This window comes from Podarcis tiliguerta, assembly GCF_965153285.1.
Source record: "Podarcis tiliguerta genome assembly, chromosome: 2".
Classification (NCBI taxonomy): domain Eukaryota; kingdom Metazoa; phylum Chordata; class Lepidosauria; order Squamata; family Lacertidae; genus Podarcis; species Podarcis tiliguerta.
Window position 1 is genome coordinate 55,157,664 of NC_139535.1, and position 15,852 is coordinate 55,173,515.

A 15,852-nucleotide genomic window follows, 5' to 3' on the forward strand; every position below is an offset into this window, starting at 1 on the left:
TGCTAAGTGAGCTGAAGGAAGCAGCCTAGCTTCTCAGCAGAGTTGGTAGCGGCCCTGAATCCCTGCACCACTACTTCCCCCCACCCAGTGCAGCCTGCTGCCAGATATTAATTATATTGCATTTTGTTACACAATACTTTGTTCATTCTTTTGAGGGTCTTTGGCCAGAAAAAACAGGATAGGAATAAATATTAACACACAATAGCATAGCCACAAGGGAGGCCCGGATCTCTGCCTGCAGAAAGATTAACTCAACTTTTCCTTTTCATCTGTAATTTTTGAGAACCTGGTATATATTGGGATCACACTCTAAATTAATTCTGGCATTCTCCACCTATGGCCTCAGATGCAAATAGCTGACTACAACTTTCATTCTGCATGTAAGTCAAGAAATCCGAGGGTAAATAAAATACCTTCAGTTGGTTCTCAAAGAGAGCTTGGGCTTCTTCCTTCATTGATTCTGGAAGGGGGGAAAAGTGGAAAAAAAATTAACTCCAATAATTTCAGGCAGTCAGATACAAGCCTCCCTCCCTAGCAGTGTCACAACCAGTTCCCCCTTCCCCAGCAAGCCAGTCAGGTTACCTGAAAGCTCATATTTGTGGTGAAGATCTGCTTGTGAGGAATCTTCACTTGCACTTGGAGCATGTGGGGAGGAAGTATCATCATCAGGGGGAAGCTAGAAAGAAAAGAATGGCCTAACATGAGCAACAGGACCAGCTTCCTACACAACTCAGCATTAAGTCCTATTTTATACCACCAGGACTCTAAAGGCAGACAGCAATTGAACAACAAAACAGCTGCATCCACAGCAAAGCTCTGCATACCCGAGCAAGTGGCTCCCCAAGGATCTAACATATGGCCAAAACTGTGTGTATACTATAGCCCCACAAGTGCAAAGAAATGGAGAATGAAGTGCTCAGCTGACTGTGAATCCAGATTTCAATGATAAAGAAAGGGTGACTGCACAATATACTTGCTGGGTAATGTCTTCCAAGTGACAGGGATAGTTGAAGAACATTCCCGAGGGACTGGGGACGGGGATTCAGTACTCACTGCCACTCCCTTCTGGCTAGCAAAACAAGAATACCCATAACCCCTGCCCCAATTTCAGCAATTTGCATAATCTATACAGGCCAGATTTTTATTTGGGGTAAATCTAAGAATACCCAAGCACAGATTTCAGAGAGTGACTACAGTTTGTTTGTCAAGTCAGTTTGGCTAACAAACAAATTTGCTTGTTACTGTGCACTAAGCATAAGTCTGAAAAACAGCTTCAAGCTAGGGGCTCTCTCTCTCCTCCCATACCTCATCTATCAACCGATTCCCCATTCATGTTATATCCAAGAAGCCTCTTCATCGATTTACCTCTGTCTTCACTGTGCCATGATCCATTTCAACCTTTGAGGATTCCATCTCCATTTCAGAGCACTCCAGACCAGCAGCCCGTGTCTCTTCATCTTCAGGGGCTTCACTTGTTCTGGTTGCTAGTGCAGAAGCTTCCTCGGGGCTCAGATGAATCTGTCCCTGCTCAGAAGGTTCCGTCTTTATTTCTGTTCCCAGATCCCCAATGCTCATCAGATCTCTGATCCCCTTAGTCTCTGATTCCTCACAGTCTGGTCTCTCCTGCTTTACAGTCACAGCCATTGGGGGGATCTGACTCTGCTTCTCGTGCTCCTGTTGGATTGGGTGCTCTCGTTGGAGTGGGTGCTCCCAGGGGTCAGTCAGTGACTGAGGATCCTCAATCTCATCACAGAAAGCCTCTACTGCTGCTACATCCAGGACTTCAGAATGGTCGTCCACCTTTACCAACAGAGATACAGGCAACAATCAGAGGCCATAAGAACAATGGAGATGTAAAGAAAGTCCTTGCACTATCCCATCTATTCAACAGGCTAGGGTGCCAAACACAAGGGGAGAGTAGAGGTCTAGTTCACATGTTGCATTAAAACAGTAACTTAAACAATATGAATGAGCAGCATGCGACTACATGCTGCTAAAATTGTGGATGCCTCATGACTCTCCAGTTGTGCTGAGCCAGGGTATACCTTGTAGTGTCACCTGAACCCAGCAAGGTTTAACCCTTGTTTAAAACAAATGAAATTTATTTTAACTATGATTTCATGTGATATGATTTCATGTGAGAGGCATGACCAAGCCTCTAGATAATTTTACCTTGTCTTCAATGATAGCTATGATGTCCCCAACAGTCTCAAAGTCCAGTTCTTCCCCCGTGTAGGAAACTGCAATGTCCATCTTCTCAGCCAGATCTAGGTCTTCCTTCCCATCAATGCTGTGGTCTTTGGAAGTCCCTACAGCACCAGATGCCCCAGAGCCCAGGCAATCTTTCTTGATGGAATCAATGATCATGGAAATCTCACTGCTGTCCATTGACACTGTCACAGTGTGAGGATCAGGCACTGCCTCCATGGAAACACAGGTGTTGGGCTGACTCACTGGACAAGAGTGACAAGTCAAGTGAAAGCCTGGCAGCTGCAGCAACCAGCAGCATGGGTCAGATCAAGAAAACCAAATACATTCTACAGCCCCAAATAAAGGCACATGCAGGCTGATGGCCCCTATTTTCCCCACCCTCCCAAATGATAAGAGTCAGAGCAGGAGCCATCACTTAGCATCAGAGTCTAGCTCTATCCCGCTCGCTCGCTAACTTCACCCCCGATCATCTTTCCTTTATCAGTTCCTGCACCCTGCCTGAAACACAAGGGGGACTCTTCTCAACAACCTTGGGCCTCTGGCACAATGAATCCCAAAATCAACCACCCGGCTACAGATTTTAGAGACACCCACAGCCCACATCCACATAGACCTTCTACTGAATCTAAGAGGGAAAGTCTTCTGCAAGGTATGGAAGGTATGGACGGGCATACGAGTGCAAGGACGCACCTGTCGCTACACTTTCGGGAGTTGCAGCGGGTGGCACGGCAGCTGGTGCTTGTAGCGTGGGCACCATGACTAGAGTTGCCTGAGACACGGACTCTACAGGGGGAGGCAGGAGTTTGCCTGGAGGTTCACTGGCAACAGCAGAAAAGGAAGCAAGCGATGTGGTGAATTGCGCTGGACCAGCTTCTAAAAGGCGGGAAAGTGTAGGAGCACCTAACAAAAGTGTGAAGAAGGGGGAAAGCACATTAGCCAAGAAGCTACAGAATACTACAGAGCAAGCAATCCTTGGGCTCTTGACCAGCTCATGCCCACCAGGGTTGCACACGCCGACACAAGTCACAAAACGGATCACAGAGAGCTGTCCTGGGAGTCACTTAGCAGGGCTCAGGAGCATATACAAGCAAGGATCAATGTGTGCTTTTAAAAGAGGAAAGGCAGCATTTTATACCACTAGAAGAAATCCTAATCTGGGGCAAAAAACCACGTTTTCGTACACTGAACAAATCATAGGAGGTTTTCATAGCTTTCCCTTTAGCTGCAAAACCTAAATTCAATTTTCAGTATTTAAAGGTGTGCAGAATTCACAATATTTTGGTATAGATGAAATCGGATAGGGAAAGAAGGGAGTGAGCAGGATTCTGGAGCCATGGGAGCTAGTAAAGTATAAAAGGCCTTTCATGGAAGCTCAACACAAGTCGTCTGCTGAATCCGGAGTGTTTAGCAGACTTGGAGCCCACATTTTTTTCCTTATAAGGTTTATCATTGTGAGAATGATCTTTTTAAAAAAAGGAGGACCAAGCTAGGAAGGCAATTCGGCATCAATCAAGATCTTATGTCATGTAGCAGGGCTGGAGCAGACAAAGTCTGATGCAGAACTCTGAAGCCAAGTCTGTATATGCACCATGTTAACAGTGCTCTGGAAATATTTGGACCAAGAGAAGGTGAATTCTGCAACCAATATAGAATACATCGCTTCCCCAACACCTGCATTTTCCTCAGGAATCACACTTTTAACATTGTTTTAAAATGGGCCAGAAAACTACTTTTTTTAAAAGTTGAAATTCTCAGGGTACTTTGTGCTGCACTTGGCACCAATCTTTATGTTTGTATTATCCTTTTGCATCTACAAGGGGTGAGAAATTGGATCACACTGGAGAGCTGGATCCAAAAGTGGCTGAGCCTCCTTGGGTTAATTAGCTGATGTCATAGGACATTACATGACAAACTTCAAACGCCGGCTCCAACAGAAGATTCAGGAATATATTCACACTTTTTCTCCTCTTATTATTATTATGATTAAACTTTTCCTGCTTGAACTTTCCTGCACTTGATGCCATAAGATGTCAAAACAAGGGGGAAATATTATTTATGAAATCTGTATACAACCCTATACCTATAGATCTCAACCTAGTGGGCTAACTGCTGAGGTCTAGCAGACCTAATTAGGTTCCCCACCACCAGCCTACCATTAGGTGCTTAACAATGAGGGCAGGAGAGAGGTAGGGAAGGAGGGAGGAAAGGGGGAGCAGGGGAAAAGGACACACTATGGCTCAGATAAAAGTCTCAAGCTATCAGTTAAATACATACAAAAGTGCATTAAAAAAATCCTTCCAGTAGCACCTTAAAGACCAACTAAGTTTGTTCTTGGTATGAGCTTTCGTGTACATGCACACTTCTTCGGATACTATGCACACGAAAGCTCATACCAAGAACAAACATACCAAAAGAATGGAGGAAGTGGAAAGGAACATTAAGCTAAACATGAGATTAAGGGGAAGTAAGCGAACAAAGTGATTTAAGGAAGAGAATCAAGGCAATAACATTCATAACACAAAGTAACATGATCAAACATCACACAAAGCCCCGACACATACAAGCAAAGCTTTGACGAAAGGCTTTGCCATGCAAATTACATATTTGGTCTTCCAAGGTCTCAGCTTTCATAGAATATGTTCTTGATTTATTCACATTATTTGAAACAGGACATCCCCTGCTGTTCTCAACACAAATGGTAGACCAAAAATTACACACTGTAGCAGTGGATATCTTCTGAAGCCCCTTCCAACTCTAGGATACTAATGCAGAAGAGAGAAAAACACAACAATAGCAGAATAGGCCTACCTGAAGCAGCAGGAGATGCAGGAACAGTAGTTGAAGCTGACTGTATTTCTCCACCGTGCAGCCCGGGAAGAACCCCTCCCACTTCCAGGAGGAGACCAGAGCTGCTTGTGTGACCAGAAACTACTGTCATGTCGCTCTCACCCACCTGCCAAAGGATATTCACATACTAAAAACCAATACACAGACTCTCCCACTGCTATCCACATACAACGAGGTCTTGCCTGAACTACCAATAAAACTAATTCAGGTTCTTGCAGCTGGCTCCGTCAAGGTGCTCCGGCTGCTCCCGTGTAGCATTTAAGCAAGGAGCCAGCAACATGGATAAAGTCAATCAAGTAAATAAAGTCAATCAAGTACAGAGGCAAGGAAAATCCAAAACAAAAAAACTCCCTCATTCTCATCCAAAGAAATAACACTCTGTACAGAGTCTTGATTTTTTTCCAAGCCCACCTCCCCAATATAATCAATGCTAAAAACACAAAGTGAAACACTATGTACTAAAAAGTCACAGGAGAGAAGGAAAAAATAACCAAGGTGTATATGAAGCAAAGATTACATTGCATAGATGGTCACACACAGCCCAGATGACCTTACTCATATGAAGGGATCCCCATATGGCTGCAAATCCTCCCATTCCACACAGTGTCCATTCCACCTGCCCATGGACACTCACCAATGGTGAAAGAAGATAGACTTTATGGGACAGATGGGAATGCTGTGGCCCTCTGGGGATTATTGGACTAGAATTCCCATCAGCCCAAACACAAGTGGCCATGTGTCTGGGGCTGATGTGGGTTGGAGTCCAACATGTGGAGGGCTACAGTTTCTTCACACACCCCTGCTCTTTGGGGCTCCCGCCACATGCAGGCAGTGAACAAGCTCTAAATATATTAAGAGAGCAAAACAAAATACATTATGGCTGCCATCCCATACACACTTACCTGGGTGCATGGAATTGCAATGCAAAAATACAAATTATTGTGTGATTGTGTGAGGTTTCCTAAAGTTATTGAACTAAATCATGCCTAGTTTGTCATAAGATGTTGTAAACCATCTAAAAGTCTTTTTTGTTCTGGTAAATGGTATACAATTTCTGTTACATAAAATAGTTTCTCTCTCTCTGTGTGTGTGTGTACGTACACACACACAGTTTTAATTTCACTGTATGCAGCTTGATTGCCTCCTTCTCCTCTTTTGTAGGCTCAATGTTTGCTTAAAATATTTTTATCCCACCTCTCCCATACTTTGAGGTGATTTACAACATATTTAGGACTAAATTATTAAACAAACCACACTAAAAATAAGTCCAGTGAGTGATCAGGAAGCAGTTAATGTTGAAGCACTGGAGGCTAACCATTGTGGTTCTGATCAAATCCCTTGGATGAGAAATCACTGGGAGCCCCGTGTTAGAACAACATATTAAGTATAATAAATATTTTTTTAAAGAAACAACCAATCTCCATTTAGAACAATTTTTTAAAAAAAGCAATAAAAATCCCAACCAATCTGCAACTGCATTTCCTTAATACCGCTGTGTATGGTCTTCAACCCTGTTTACTCATGAACTAAAAATTCCCAGTTCAAATGTCATCTTAGTGTTATGAACTCACTTAGGACAGTCACTCTTCCCCACAGCTGTAACATGCAGATAATAATACTGGCCTGCCATATAGGGTTATCATATAAATGACTAAGATGCTGCATGCGTAGTGCTTTGTGGAGCTTGGAAAATTTGCTATATAGCAGCCAAAATTAACATGTGGCATTTAAGGCCTATCTAAGCTTCCCCCTTTGAAAAATGCTTGGGCCTTTTGCCCTTTCCAGTGAAAGTCAGTCACAGAGATTCACCAGGACTATTGCATATGTAAGCAGGGAACTCCATACCAGCCTGGGGCTTGTGGGCAGGAGGCTGCCCTTCTTCAGCAGCTCTGAAAGCAGAGGAGAAGGAGGCGGAGTTGCTTTCTGTCCTAGCATCTTTTTCTGGGCTGAATCATCTGTGACTGGGGTCATGGGGGCATCCAGGGAGGTGGAGCCCATAGGGGTGTCAGGGATCCCAATGAAGGAGGCAACTGGGGTGCTGGGCAATGTCCCTGGAGTTACCTGAGAAAGAGAAAAACCACACTGTTCAATGCCACATCCTCATCATCCTGACAAGTCCCAGTCACCCCTCCCACCGGGGCCAATGACCAGGCATACCCCAAGCACCTCCTCCATCACTCTTGCTCCCCTCAGCCCTTTGTGTACCTCCACCTTTTCAGACCTACACTAGCAGTTACCACCAAAGTGCATTTCAACCTTTTGCCACACAGCACAAAGCAGGCTTTGTTCTCTGGAAAAGGTTGCATGCAAGCTATCAACATTATAAAAGAAAAAAAGGCGGGGCAAGAAGTCTGGGAAAACTGCAGAGAGACCTATAGGGTCTCAATGGTTTCTCATTCTTGCCATATCCTTACCCCTGGACTAGCCTCTTCCAACGTGGGTTGAGATAAGTCACCCAGACTGTAGTCTGCTCCTGGCGAGGTTGAGCCTGCAGGAGAACGGACCATAATTCCTGGAGGTCTTCGTGATGTGTTCTTAACTGCCTGACGAGCTGGAAAATGCCGAAAATTCAGTCAAGAAGTTCAAAGAATCACCTTGATAGATAAGAAACCTCAGCACAAGATGAAATGATCCCCAAAACACCATCACAAACATTCTTGGTGCTAATGAATTCCTGCCGTTTCTCCCAGCATAAAGAATCAGAATACGCAACTGGTAGCAAATTCTTCCTCAGTGGCTTATTCATCACTAATCCAGGAAGCTTTCTTACTTCATCTTTTTCTCTTAGAAGAATCCCTCTGGCATTTTGCCTTCCCTTAGGATTCTTGAACCAAAACCTGGCATCTAATACTGAGGACAGTCTTTGAAGAAGGGAGAGGCTTCTGAAAATCATAGACTGTCTTCCACTTCACAAATGAAAGACTGAGGAAATCAGGCTGACCCCATCCATCTACCTGTAAGACCTCTTTCTTTGTCTCAGCTCAGTTGCACCACTAAACATGTTCACCTCCAGGAGTTTGGTTCTATGGGATCAAAAACTGGCTTCCAACTAACCTTGATAAGCAGCATCTGTAGCCTTTCTCTTCACTTCTGCTTCCTCCTCTTCCATTCTTTTCTTCCTGAAAAAAATAACCAAGTTCAATGTTACACTAGGCTATTGGGTGCAAAACGGAGGTGCTTCCCATGGATGTGTTAGACAGATATCCCACAGTCCCTAATATAATAAGTAACTGCTCACAATTAAGCCCTGAGGCAGGCTTTTCAGCCAAGACCTTAAAAATGTCAGGCCAGATATCAGGACCATTTCCCAAGAATGCCCTCAAAGCTCTACTTCAAAAGCCACAAGGCCTTGCAAGCCATGGGATGAGCGAGAGAAAGTGAGCAAATGCTACAAAGCTTGGGCAATTGCACCACATGGGATAATGATGCCATAAAACCAAGAGGCGTCAAGTTCAATCATTTCGTTGCAATGCTAAGAACTAAATCTGAGGGCTCAGATATGAAGTCCCAGAAAGAAAGAAAAGCTGTAGCAGGGAAATAATAAGATAACCCACACCACAATGTCATTGCACAGTTCCTCCAGCCTATGGTCCATGTGCCCTGCCTGGATCAGTTCTGCATCCCTCTTCAGCTGCCTGTAGAGACAACACAGATAGGTTTGATCCACGTTATCATTATTCACATGCCCTAAAGCAACCAGGGTTTTCAAGAGCTCCAGACTCCCAAAAATCTGATAAGTACCTGTACTTTTCCTGTGTCTCCTTAATCATCTTCTTTAACTCCTCAACCCGTTCTGCTGTCAGTTTTCTCACAATTACATCTTCCACAGTTTCTACCACTTCTCCCTTCTCACCACGCTTTCTTCTACACAAAAAAGGAAAAAACAATGTAGCAACCAGTAATGGCTTTCAATCTTCCCATACACAGCACCTTTTGCCCTCACATATCCCACCTTATTCTTCCTTGTTCCAATTATCTCTTTCCCATTTTTGCTATTCTGCAACTCAGTGGAAATGCAATCTTAAAAAGATCACTACAGCCTAAGTATCAGCCAGCCACTTTGGAAATTTGTATGGGAAATTGCAAGAAGCCTACCTTCCCAAACATTGTACATTGTACCATTTATAGGGACTGAAACATAAATAAAACAGAACAAATGATTCAGTCACAAGACACAATAACATATATGAAAAAGTGTTTGGCTTCTAAAGCTGAGTGACTTTTGCAGATTTAAACATCCTACTGCTCTTTCCCAGGGAATGATGTCGAACTGACCCCCAAGTAAAGCACAGGTTACAAAAATATGAGAAACACATCTACAGTACTCCCCAAACCAGAACGCAGCATTCTGGAGGTGGTCAGAAGAGCCTGAGCTAATCCAGAATCCACTTGATTCCAAGCTGGCCTCATTGCTGTCATTTGATGGCAATGGGCCTGATTGCTCCGGCAGCATTCTGTCTACCCCCCACCTGGCCAGCATGAGCTATGGGTCTGGATGGAGCTAGATGAGACTGTGGCTGTGCCCTTCTTTCATGTTTTGTGACTGCCCAGCCAGGGTTTGGATTGTTCTGCCAGTGCATTATCTTTCTTTGTAACCAAATAATTTAGCTTAGGGTAAAGTATGCAAGTTACTATAATTTCTGGGAGCCAGACTTAAAAAGAAAGATGGTCAGGAAGCAGCGTTTCAGGTACTTTCGTATGCTGTGTTCAAACTTGTCATTCCTCTTCAGTTCTCTAATAGTCTATAACGCAGTAGTTTACTATTACACAGTATCTTCCTTGCAATGTGAAGTCCTGCCCTGTCCCACCCCACTCAAAGAGGTGGTTTGGCCTTTGAACTCACTTTGGGGTCTCTGTGGTCTCCAGAAGCTCAGAATATTGTGATGCACAATGCTAAAAAAAAAGATAATAAAAGTGCATACAGATTTCAGAAGATAAATCACAACAGACAGCACTAAGAATCTGAGTTGAGACAAAAACTTGGGGTAGTTTATATAACACACATTCCACATATTAAAGCTGTTTCCAGATATGTGGGCTAGGAAGTGTACTTTCCTGGGAAACGATTTTAAGCATGTTTTACACATTTAACATGCAATAGATCCTTACAGGGAGTCCCCTGAACAGGTATTCCCCATAGGTGAAATGAAAGCCTATTATGATGTGAAATTTAAGCACCCTACCTTTTGGGAAAACCAATCAGGTGGGCGGCCTGGCTCTGCAAAGGGTTTGATGGCTCTGCTGACAGACACCCTAGAGAAAAAGAAGAAAGTTTCAAGATCTTCCCTCCTTTGCTGGGCAAAATATAGTGGGGAAGGTTTGGTCACCAGTTGATTGGACTGGGGAAACTTTGACCCACAGATAATGCAATACTTTCTGAAAATGACTATGTTACATTGTGCCCCATAACTAGAGCTCATTTTAAGTAACCCTCCTCCCCCACATTGTGGTAGTTAGAGTGCCTATGTGAAGGTCCACAAAAATTGGGGGAAACTTTCCTTCATTCCCCACTTCTTTTCAGAAAAAAACAGGTCTATTCCACACACACCCGCCAAATCTCCTATGCTCTTCTGTGTTAGTGTAACTTAGAAAAAAATGGGTGAAATTGCACCAAGTGCTTGGGCCATGTTTTGATAAACCCATCTCCCACATTTGGATTTTGTTTAAAGAAAAACCCAGCAGCAGGTGGGTGGTTAGAAACAGTCAAAGGTCAAAGGCCCATAGCACATTTTATCCCCTCCCCTTTCTCTAGGAATGTGTGTATGTGCAGTGGTAGTTATAAAGCCAAGGCTGGATTCAGCAGCATTTGCATGAGTGTGAGCTTTTATCATCTTGGTGGATGTTACATGCTGTATGGTAAAGTATAGCATGGTGAGATAGCATGGTAAAGTGCTAGTGGATCTGTCTGCAAACTTGGATCATTACTAGGTTTATCTCTAAGATCAGAGAACTGCTTTGTAGTTAATAAGTTCATGATGTAGCAGCATCTCTTAAAGTTTACGTAAGTAATGTGCCTATGCTTGTCTTGTGCTGTGAGACAATAAACACTTTATACTTTGAACTGAACTGTGTGAGAAAGGAGTTTTCTTAACAGGGAACTCTGGAAAATACTGACTACTGGAAGAGGACTTTGAAGTTCTGCTGGACGACTCTGCTGGAGCTGTGCATACTCTGCTCAGATGGTGGGCCCAATATAACAGGTTATGGGCCAACTGACTTCTACAAGTCTAACCACCTGTAGCCCATATTTGGAGCTAGAAAGAGTGGTTGATTTTGCTGATGTGCAGCTAAGATACCACCACCACCCTGCCTTGTAGGTTTTGTACTTACAGTTCCATGACTGGAAGGATGATGCTAAATACACTTGCAAGAGGATAACAGAACACTGGCAAGCAGAAACGTGAAAGCCTCCTGAACTATTAACAGCTTGCCAGAAAACTACCTGCAGTTCAGCTCTGAGACCCTTAGAGATATTCACATAGTCCCCAAGAACAGCTTCCCCCATCTTGAACCTCTTCATCCTTCTAAATCAGTTTTTCATTGGAAGCCCAAATTATCCAGTTGTCAGTATTACTATTTGGTATTAACAATCATCTGAACTACTACTACATATGAATAACGACACAGTGCAGATGTAGATACCTGCTCAATTTTCTATTAAAGCCCATTTCCTAAACCATTTCTCCCCTTTTTTCACCAACGTATATTGTTGATTATATATTTAGAATTATATTTTGAAATTATCTGACATTATTAGCATAGTTGACTACGTAATATGTAGCTGGGTTATATGTTCAAGCTCATTGCTAATGTTTAGAAAATCCCTTCTCAGTAGGTTTTTGGTATGCTTCCTAGTCTTGCGATCCTACAATTCTGTTTTTAACAATTTTTCCAACACATGCAAAGTTAGGATCACAAAGGGCATTCAATTACTTCTTGTGTTTGGAATAAGAGCCACCACAAATCAATTGAGGGTTCTTTATGAAATATGTAATACAGTTAAACAATATGCATTCAAATATGCATTTAAAGCCCTAAATGGCCTCGGCCCAGTATACCTGAAGGAGTGTCTCCACCCCCATTGTTCTGCCCGGATGCTGAGGTCCAGTGCCGAGGGCCTTCTGGTTCCCTCATTGCGAGAAGCAAAGCCCTCCCATCAGATGTCAAAGAGATCTACCTGACAACTACCTGACATTCAGAAGACATCTGAAGGCAGCCCTGTTCAGGGAAGTTTTTAATGTGTGACATTTTAATGTATTTTTAATCTTTGTTGGAAGCCGCCCAGAGTAGCTGGGGAAACCCAGCCAGATGGGCGGGGTACAAATAAATTAATTATTAATTATTATTATTATTATTATTATTAAACTATGTTCCAGTTTCTTACCAGTTTTGGTCTCCACTCCGCATGACCGAAGAAGCCAAGCAAAGTTTTTCCCGGATAGACCATGGCTCTGTAGGCCCAGCACTCAGCAACTTGTGCTCTGATGTGGAAAAAGATAAACATTACGGTGTTGCAACATGCCCACATAGTTAAAAAGAACCCTCAAACTAAATTAAATCTATCTCAATCCGTGCTGCTTTTAAAAGTTTGGTTTTCAAGCCCCTACACCCTCCATGCCCCACGCCCCAAAAGCCACACTAAAAGTCAATTCAATGAAAGTCTACTGGTAACAACTCAGTGTCAGAGAATATATGTTGCATGCAAAAAGTCACAGGGCTAATTTCCTGTTAACCTCAGGAAACATTTCCATCTGAAACCCTGAAGAGGTGCCTTCATTTAGTGGTAGGGAAGATTCCTGTCTGAAGCCCTAGAAAGTCACTGCTAGTCAGTATGAACAAATAAGTCGTTTGTCTGGCTAAGCATAAGGCTTTTTACTACCCAGAGTCGGCCACGACTGGACCTAATGGTCAGGGGTCCCTTTACCTTTACCTTATGCTGTTATTCCTGGGTACCTCAGCTAAAGAGAAAACTGACCTGTCATCGGAGGCCTTTTAGACAAGCCACCTCCCAACCAGCCCTTCTTAAAGTCATGATAAAAGTTGCCTGACACCTGGCACAACAAACGAAGCTTCGCTCAACCAAGAAACAGGCATCCTTCTCTAGTTTTTTTTTTTTATGGCGGGGCCAACCCTAGCTCCCCTCTCCGCGCCAGCCCCTCCTTCCCCAAAGAAAGACCCCCACTCACTACCCGTCCCCGCCGCCATCTTCCCGAAGACACCAACAAGCGCGATGCTTGCTGGGAAACCTGCTCCGAAGAGGAAGGAGAGGGCGGCACTTTTTCCTAAAAGTCGCTTTTCTATTGGATGATGGCAGAGCCGGCCGGGTGACCGGAAACAAGGTCTTTCCCTCCCCTTGAGCTCTATGGTTGCCTTCCCAGAGTTCCTTGCTCTGGGAGGGTCAGGAGCGGAAGTGGCCGCACGTGGGTCTGTGTTCTTTCGGCGGCAAAGATGGGCAAAGCCAAGCACCAGGAGTCGAGGGAAGAGCCGGAGCCCGAGGCGACCCCGGAGAAGTCGTACCACGAGCTGGTGGAGAACGTGAACGCCATCGCGCGGCCTCTGGCCTCCCGCAAGTTGACGCGCAAGCTGTACAAGTGCATCAAGAAAGGTGCGCGTGCAGGAGGGGGAGGGGAGGGGAAGGAGGGCAGTCCGGCTTTCGTGGGCGGTGGGTGAGGGCTCCGTCCACCAACCCTTGCTGGAAACTCTCCCGTTTGACTTGCAGCATCGAAGCAGAAGCAGATCCGGCGTGGGGTGAAAGAGGTCCAGAAATTCATCAACAAAGGCGAGAAGGGGTAAGAACTGCGCGCCGTTGCGACGCGATGTGCCGCCTTTCCCTCTCCATGCCGCTGCCTGACGCTAGCAGTTCAGGTCTTGAATTCGGAGCCAGTCTGGTTCGCCAGGTCTGGTCCCTACTCTCGCCGTGTTAGGAAATCCTCTGTCTGTCTATCTATCTATCGGAGAGAGATATAGAAACGCAGTTATGTGTTGTTTAGACACGCACACACACAAAGCTTTGGAATCAGTAGATGACATTTTCTGAGACGTTCCGGGTTGCAAGCTTTCAAATAATCCTCAACTAGTTTATAATTCTGTGATTCTGTTGGTGCAAGGGACTGAAGGGACTCTGCTTTTAGTGCAGTCATTGCCAAACTGGTGCCTTCCAGATATTTTGGCTACAGCTCAGGGCCCCAGCCAGCACAGCTGATGGGAGTTGTGGTCCACAACACCTGAAGGGCACCTGATTGGCGAAGGCTGTGTCCTCTTAGTCACAGCTAGCATAGCTAATTTTCAGGGATTATCAGATTTGTAACATTTGAAGGCCTTCATCCTTGAAGGCATCATCACCAGAGAAACAATCTGGTTGTGTGTGAGAATGAGTAAGGGTGTCTTGCATGCAAATGAGTATACTTTGCCCAGCAAAAACAGATTTTAATCCTTTTCATCAGGCCTTGTTTTCAGTTGGCTCTGCATAGTAAGTTTTTTGCCTTGCATGGACCTACTTGCCTCAGTGAGCTATTTCACCTGCTCCCTTATGTGTGTACATGCATGCTTGAAATCTCTTATTTGTGCAAATGATGACTGCAGAGATGAAGCACAATTTGATACGTATACACAGGATTATACCTGTATTACAATATCAAATATTTGGAAAGATTCATAATATATCTGTTTTAATGTGTTTGTTGTCTTCTCTACTTGCATTGCTCTGGTCTTATTTTTGTTGCTGATGCTGCATTGTCTGTCTCTCTTAGGATCACAGTTCTTGCAGGAGACACACTTCCTATTGATGTCTATTGCCACATTCCCATCATGTGTGAAGACAGGAGCCTTCCATATGTCTACATCCCTTCCAAAACGGTAATGTAGGGTGGGGAAGTAGAAGGCGGCTTCCAATTCTTGTAGAATTTTTATTCTTCACCATAGACCTGCATCCTGATAAGGAACAGAAATCTTGGTTATTCTAGAAGAGCAGTTTCACGCAGTTGGCATTTATATAATTTCTCCATGTGAATTGGTACATGGTCCGTTTGCTGCTTAAAGTAAAAAAGGTAAACTTGTATGTGAATTAGGAAACTGAATGCTGCTTTCCTATTTTTTTCTTTCAGGACTTGGGAGCAGCTGCAGGTTCAAAGCGACCAACGTGTGTTATCATGATCAAGCCCCATGAGGAATATCAGGAAGCCTATGATGAGTGTATGGAAGAGGTGGAGGCTCTTCCCCTCCCTTTGTGAAGAACATCAGTAAGAGATGCTACTAAGACTGACAAACAGGCACTTGCCTGGGTAGTAGCTTGACCCTGATTTTAGAGGAGTCGTTCAATGAAGAGAATACTGCAGTTGGCACTGTCACCAGCCCTGTGGCTCATACCCGCTTCAAGTGCCAGATATTAAGCAACTGATTTAGAAAGAAGTTATTGACTTGTCTTGCAGCAAGGGAAGTTTGTGAAGCTTGGGTGGGGGGGAAGGCGGAGAGATTAAACTAATTAAAACATTTGTAATGTTGTGTAGTGTCTATTACAACACTATTTACGCCTACATACCACAACTTATCCTTGCCAAGGTGAAGTGTTCACCAACTTTTACATTCTTCCACTTGATAAATGATTTTTAAATTTAATGTGTAAGCTGCTCAATCCACACATGGTAGAGAAACTGCAATATCCCTGTTTTGGCAGGGCAGGTGGTGGCAGTGGGTGTTGTTTTCTCCCTTCAGCAGTGTCCGTCCCATTTATTTCAGTGTGAGGGCTGGCCTGGGAGTTCAGAGTTCAAATCCCCACTTGCCATGAAGTTCACTGAG

At 44.1% G+C, this 15,852-nt stretch overlaps 2 protein-coding genes across 8 annotated transcripts in view; one reads left to right on the forward strand and one right to left on the reverse strand.

Moving 5' to 3' along the window:
* The window catches only part of BRD8 (bromodomain containing 8), a 30,263-nt gene extending 16,898 nt beyond the window's left edge, over window positions 1-13,365 (reverse strand). Inside the window, exons 1-15 of one of the 7 annotated variants that reach the window (XM_083422176.1) lie at window positions 13,245-13,365; window positions 12,443-12,539; window positions 10,242-10,311; window positions 9,902-9,951; window positions 8,800-8,922; window positions 8,613-8,693; window positions 8,113-8,177; window positions 7,473-7,609; window positions 6,904-7,119; window positions 5,020-5,164; window positions 2,902-3,111; window positions 2,173-2,453; window positions 1,366-1,800; window positions 583-676; window positions 414-460 (exon numbers count right to left, since the gene is read on the reverse strand). In XM_083422176.1, coding sequence (XP_083278302.1) covers window positions 414-460; window positions 583-676; window positions 1,366-1,800; window positions 2,173-2,453; window positions 2,902-3,111; window positions 5,020-5,164; window positions 6,904-7,119; window positions 7,473-7,609; window positions 8,113-8,177; window positions 8,613-8,693; window positions 8,800-8,922; window positions 9,902-9,951; window positions 10,242-10,311; window positions 12,443-12,539; window positions 13,245-13,263 — 2,070 coding nt within the window. In that variant the 5' untranslated portion in view covers window positions 13,264-13,365. The remainder of the gene's footprint in view (window positions 1-413; window positions 461-582; window positions 677-1,365; window positions 1,801-2,172; window positions 2,454-2,901; window positions 3,112-5,019; window positions 5,165-6,903; window positions 7,120-7,472; window positions 7,610-8,112; window positions 8,178-8,612; window positions 8,694-8,799; window positions 8,923-9,901; window positions 9,952-10,241; window positions 10,312-12,442; window positions 12,540-13,244) is intronic. The other 6 variants (XM_083422174.1, XM_083422178.1, XM_083422175.1 and 3 more) reach the window with 6 other exon arrangements.
* A 63-nt stretch (window positions 13,366-13,428) lies between these two features.
* On the forward strand, window positions 13,429-15,553 carry NHP2 (NHP2 ribonucleoprotein). Its single transcript, XM_083422233.1, has 4 exons — window positions 13,429-13,663; window positions 13,778-13,847; window positions 14,808-14,913; window positions 15,162-15,553. The coding sequence occupies exons 1-4, from the start codon at window positions 13,507-13,509 to the stop codon at window positions 15,285-15,287; spliced, it is 459 nt and encodes a 152-aa protein (XP_083278359.1). The 5' UTR covers window positions 13,429-13,506; the 3' UTR covers window positions 15,288-15,553.
* The last annotated feature ends 299 nt before the right edge of the window (window positions 15,554-15,852 follow it).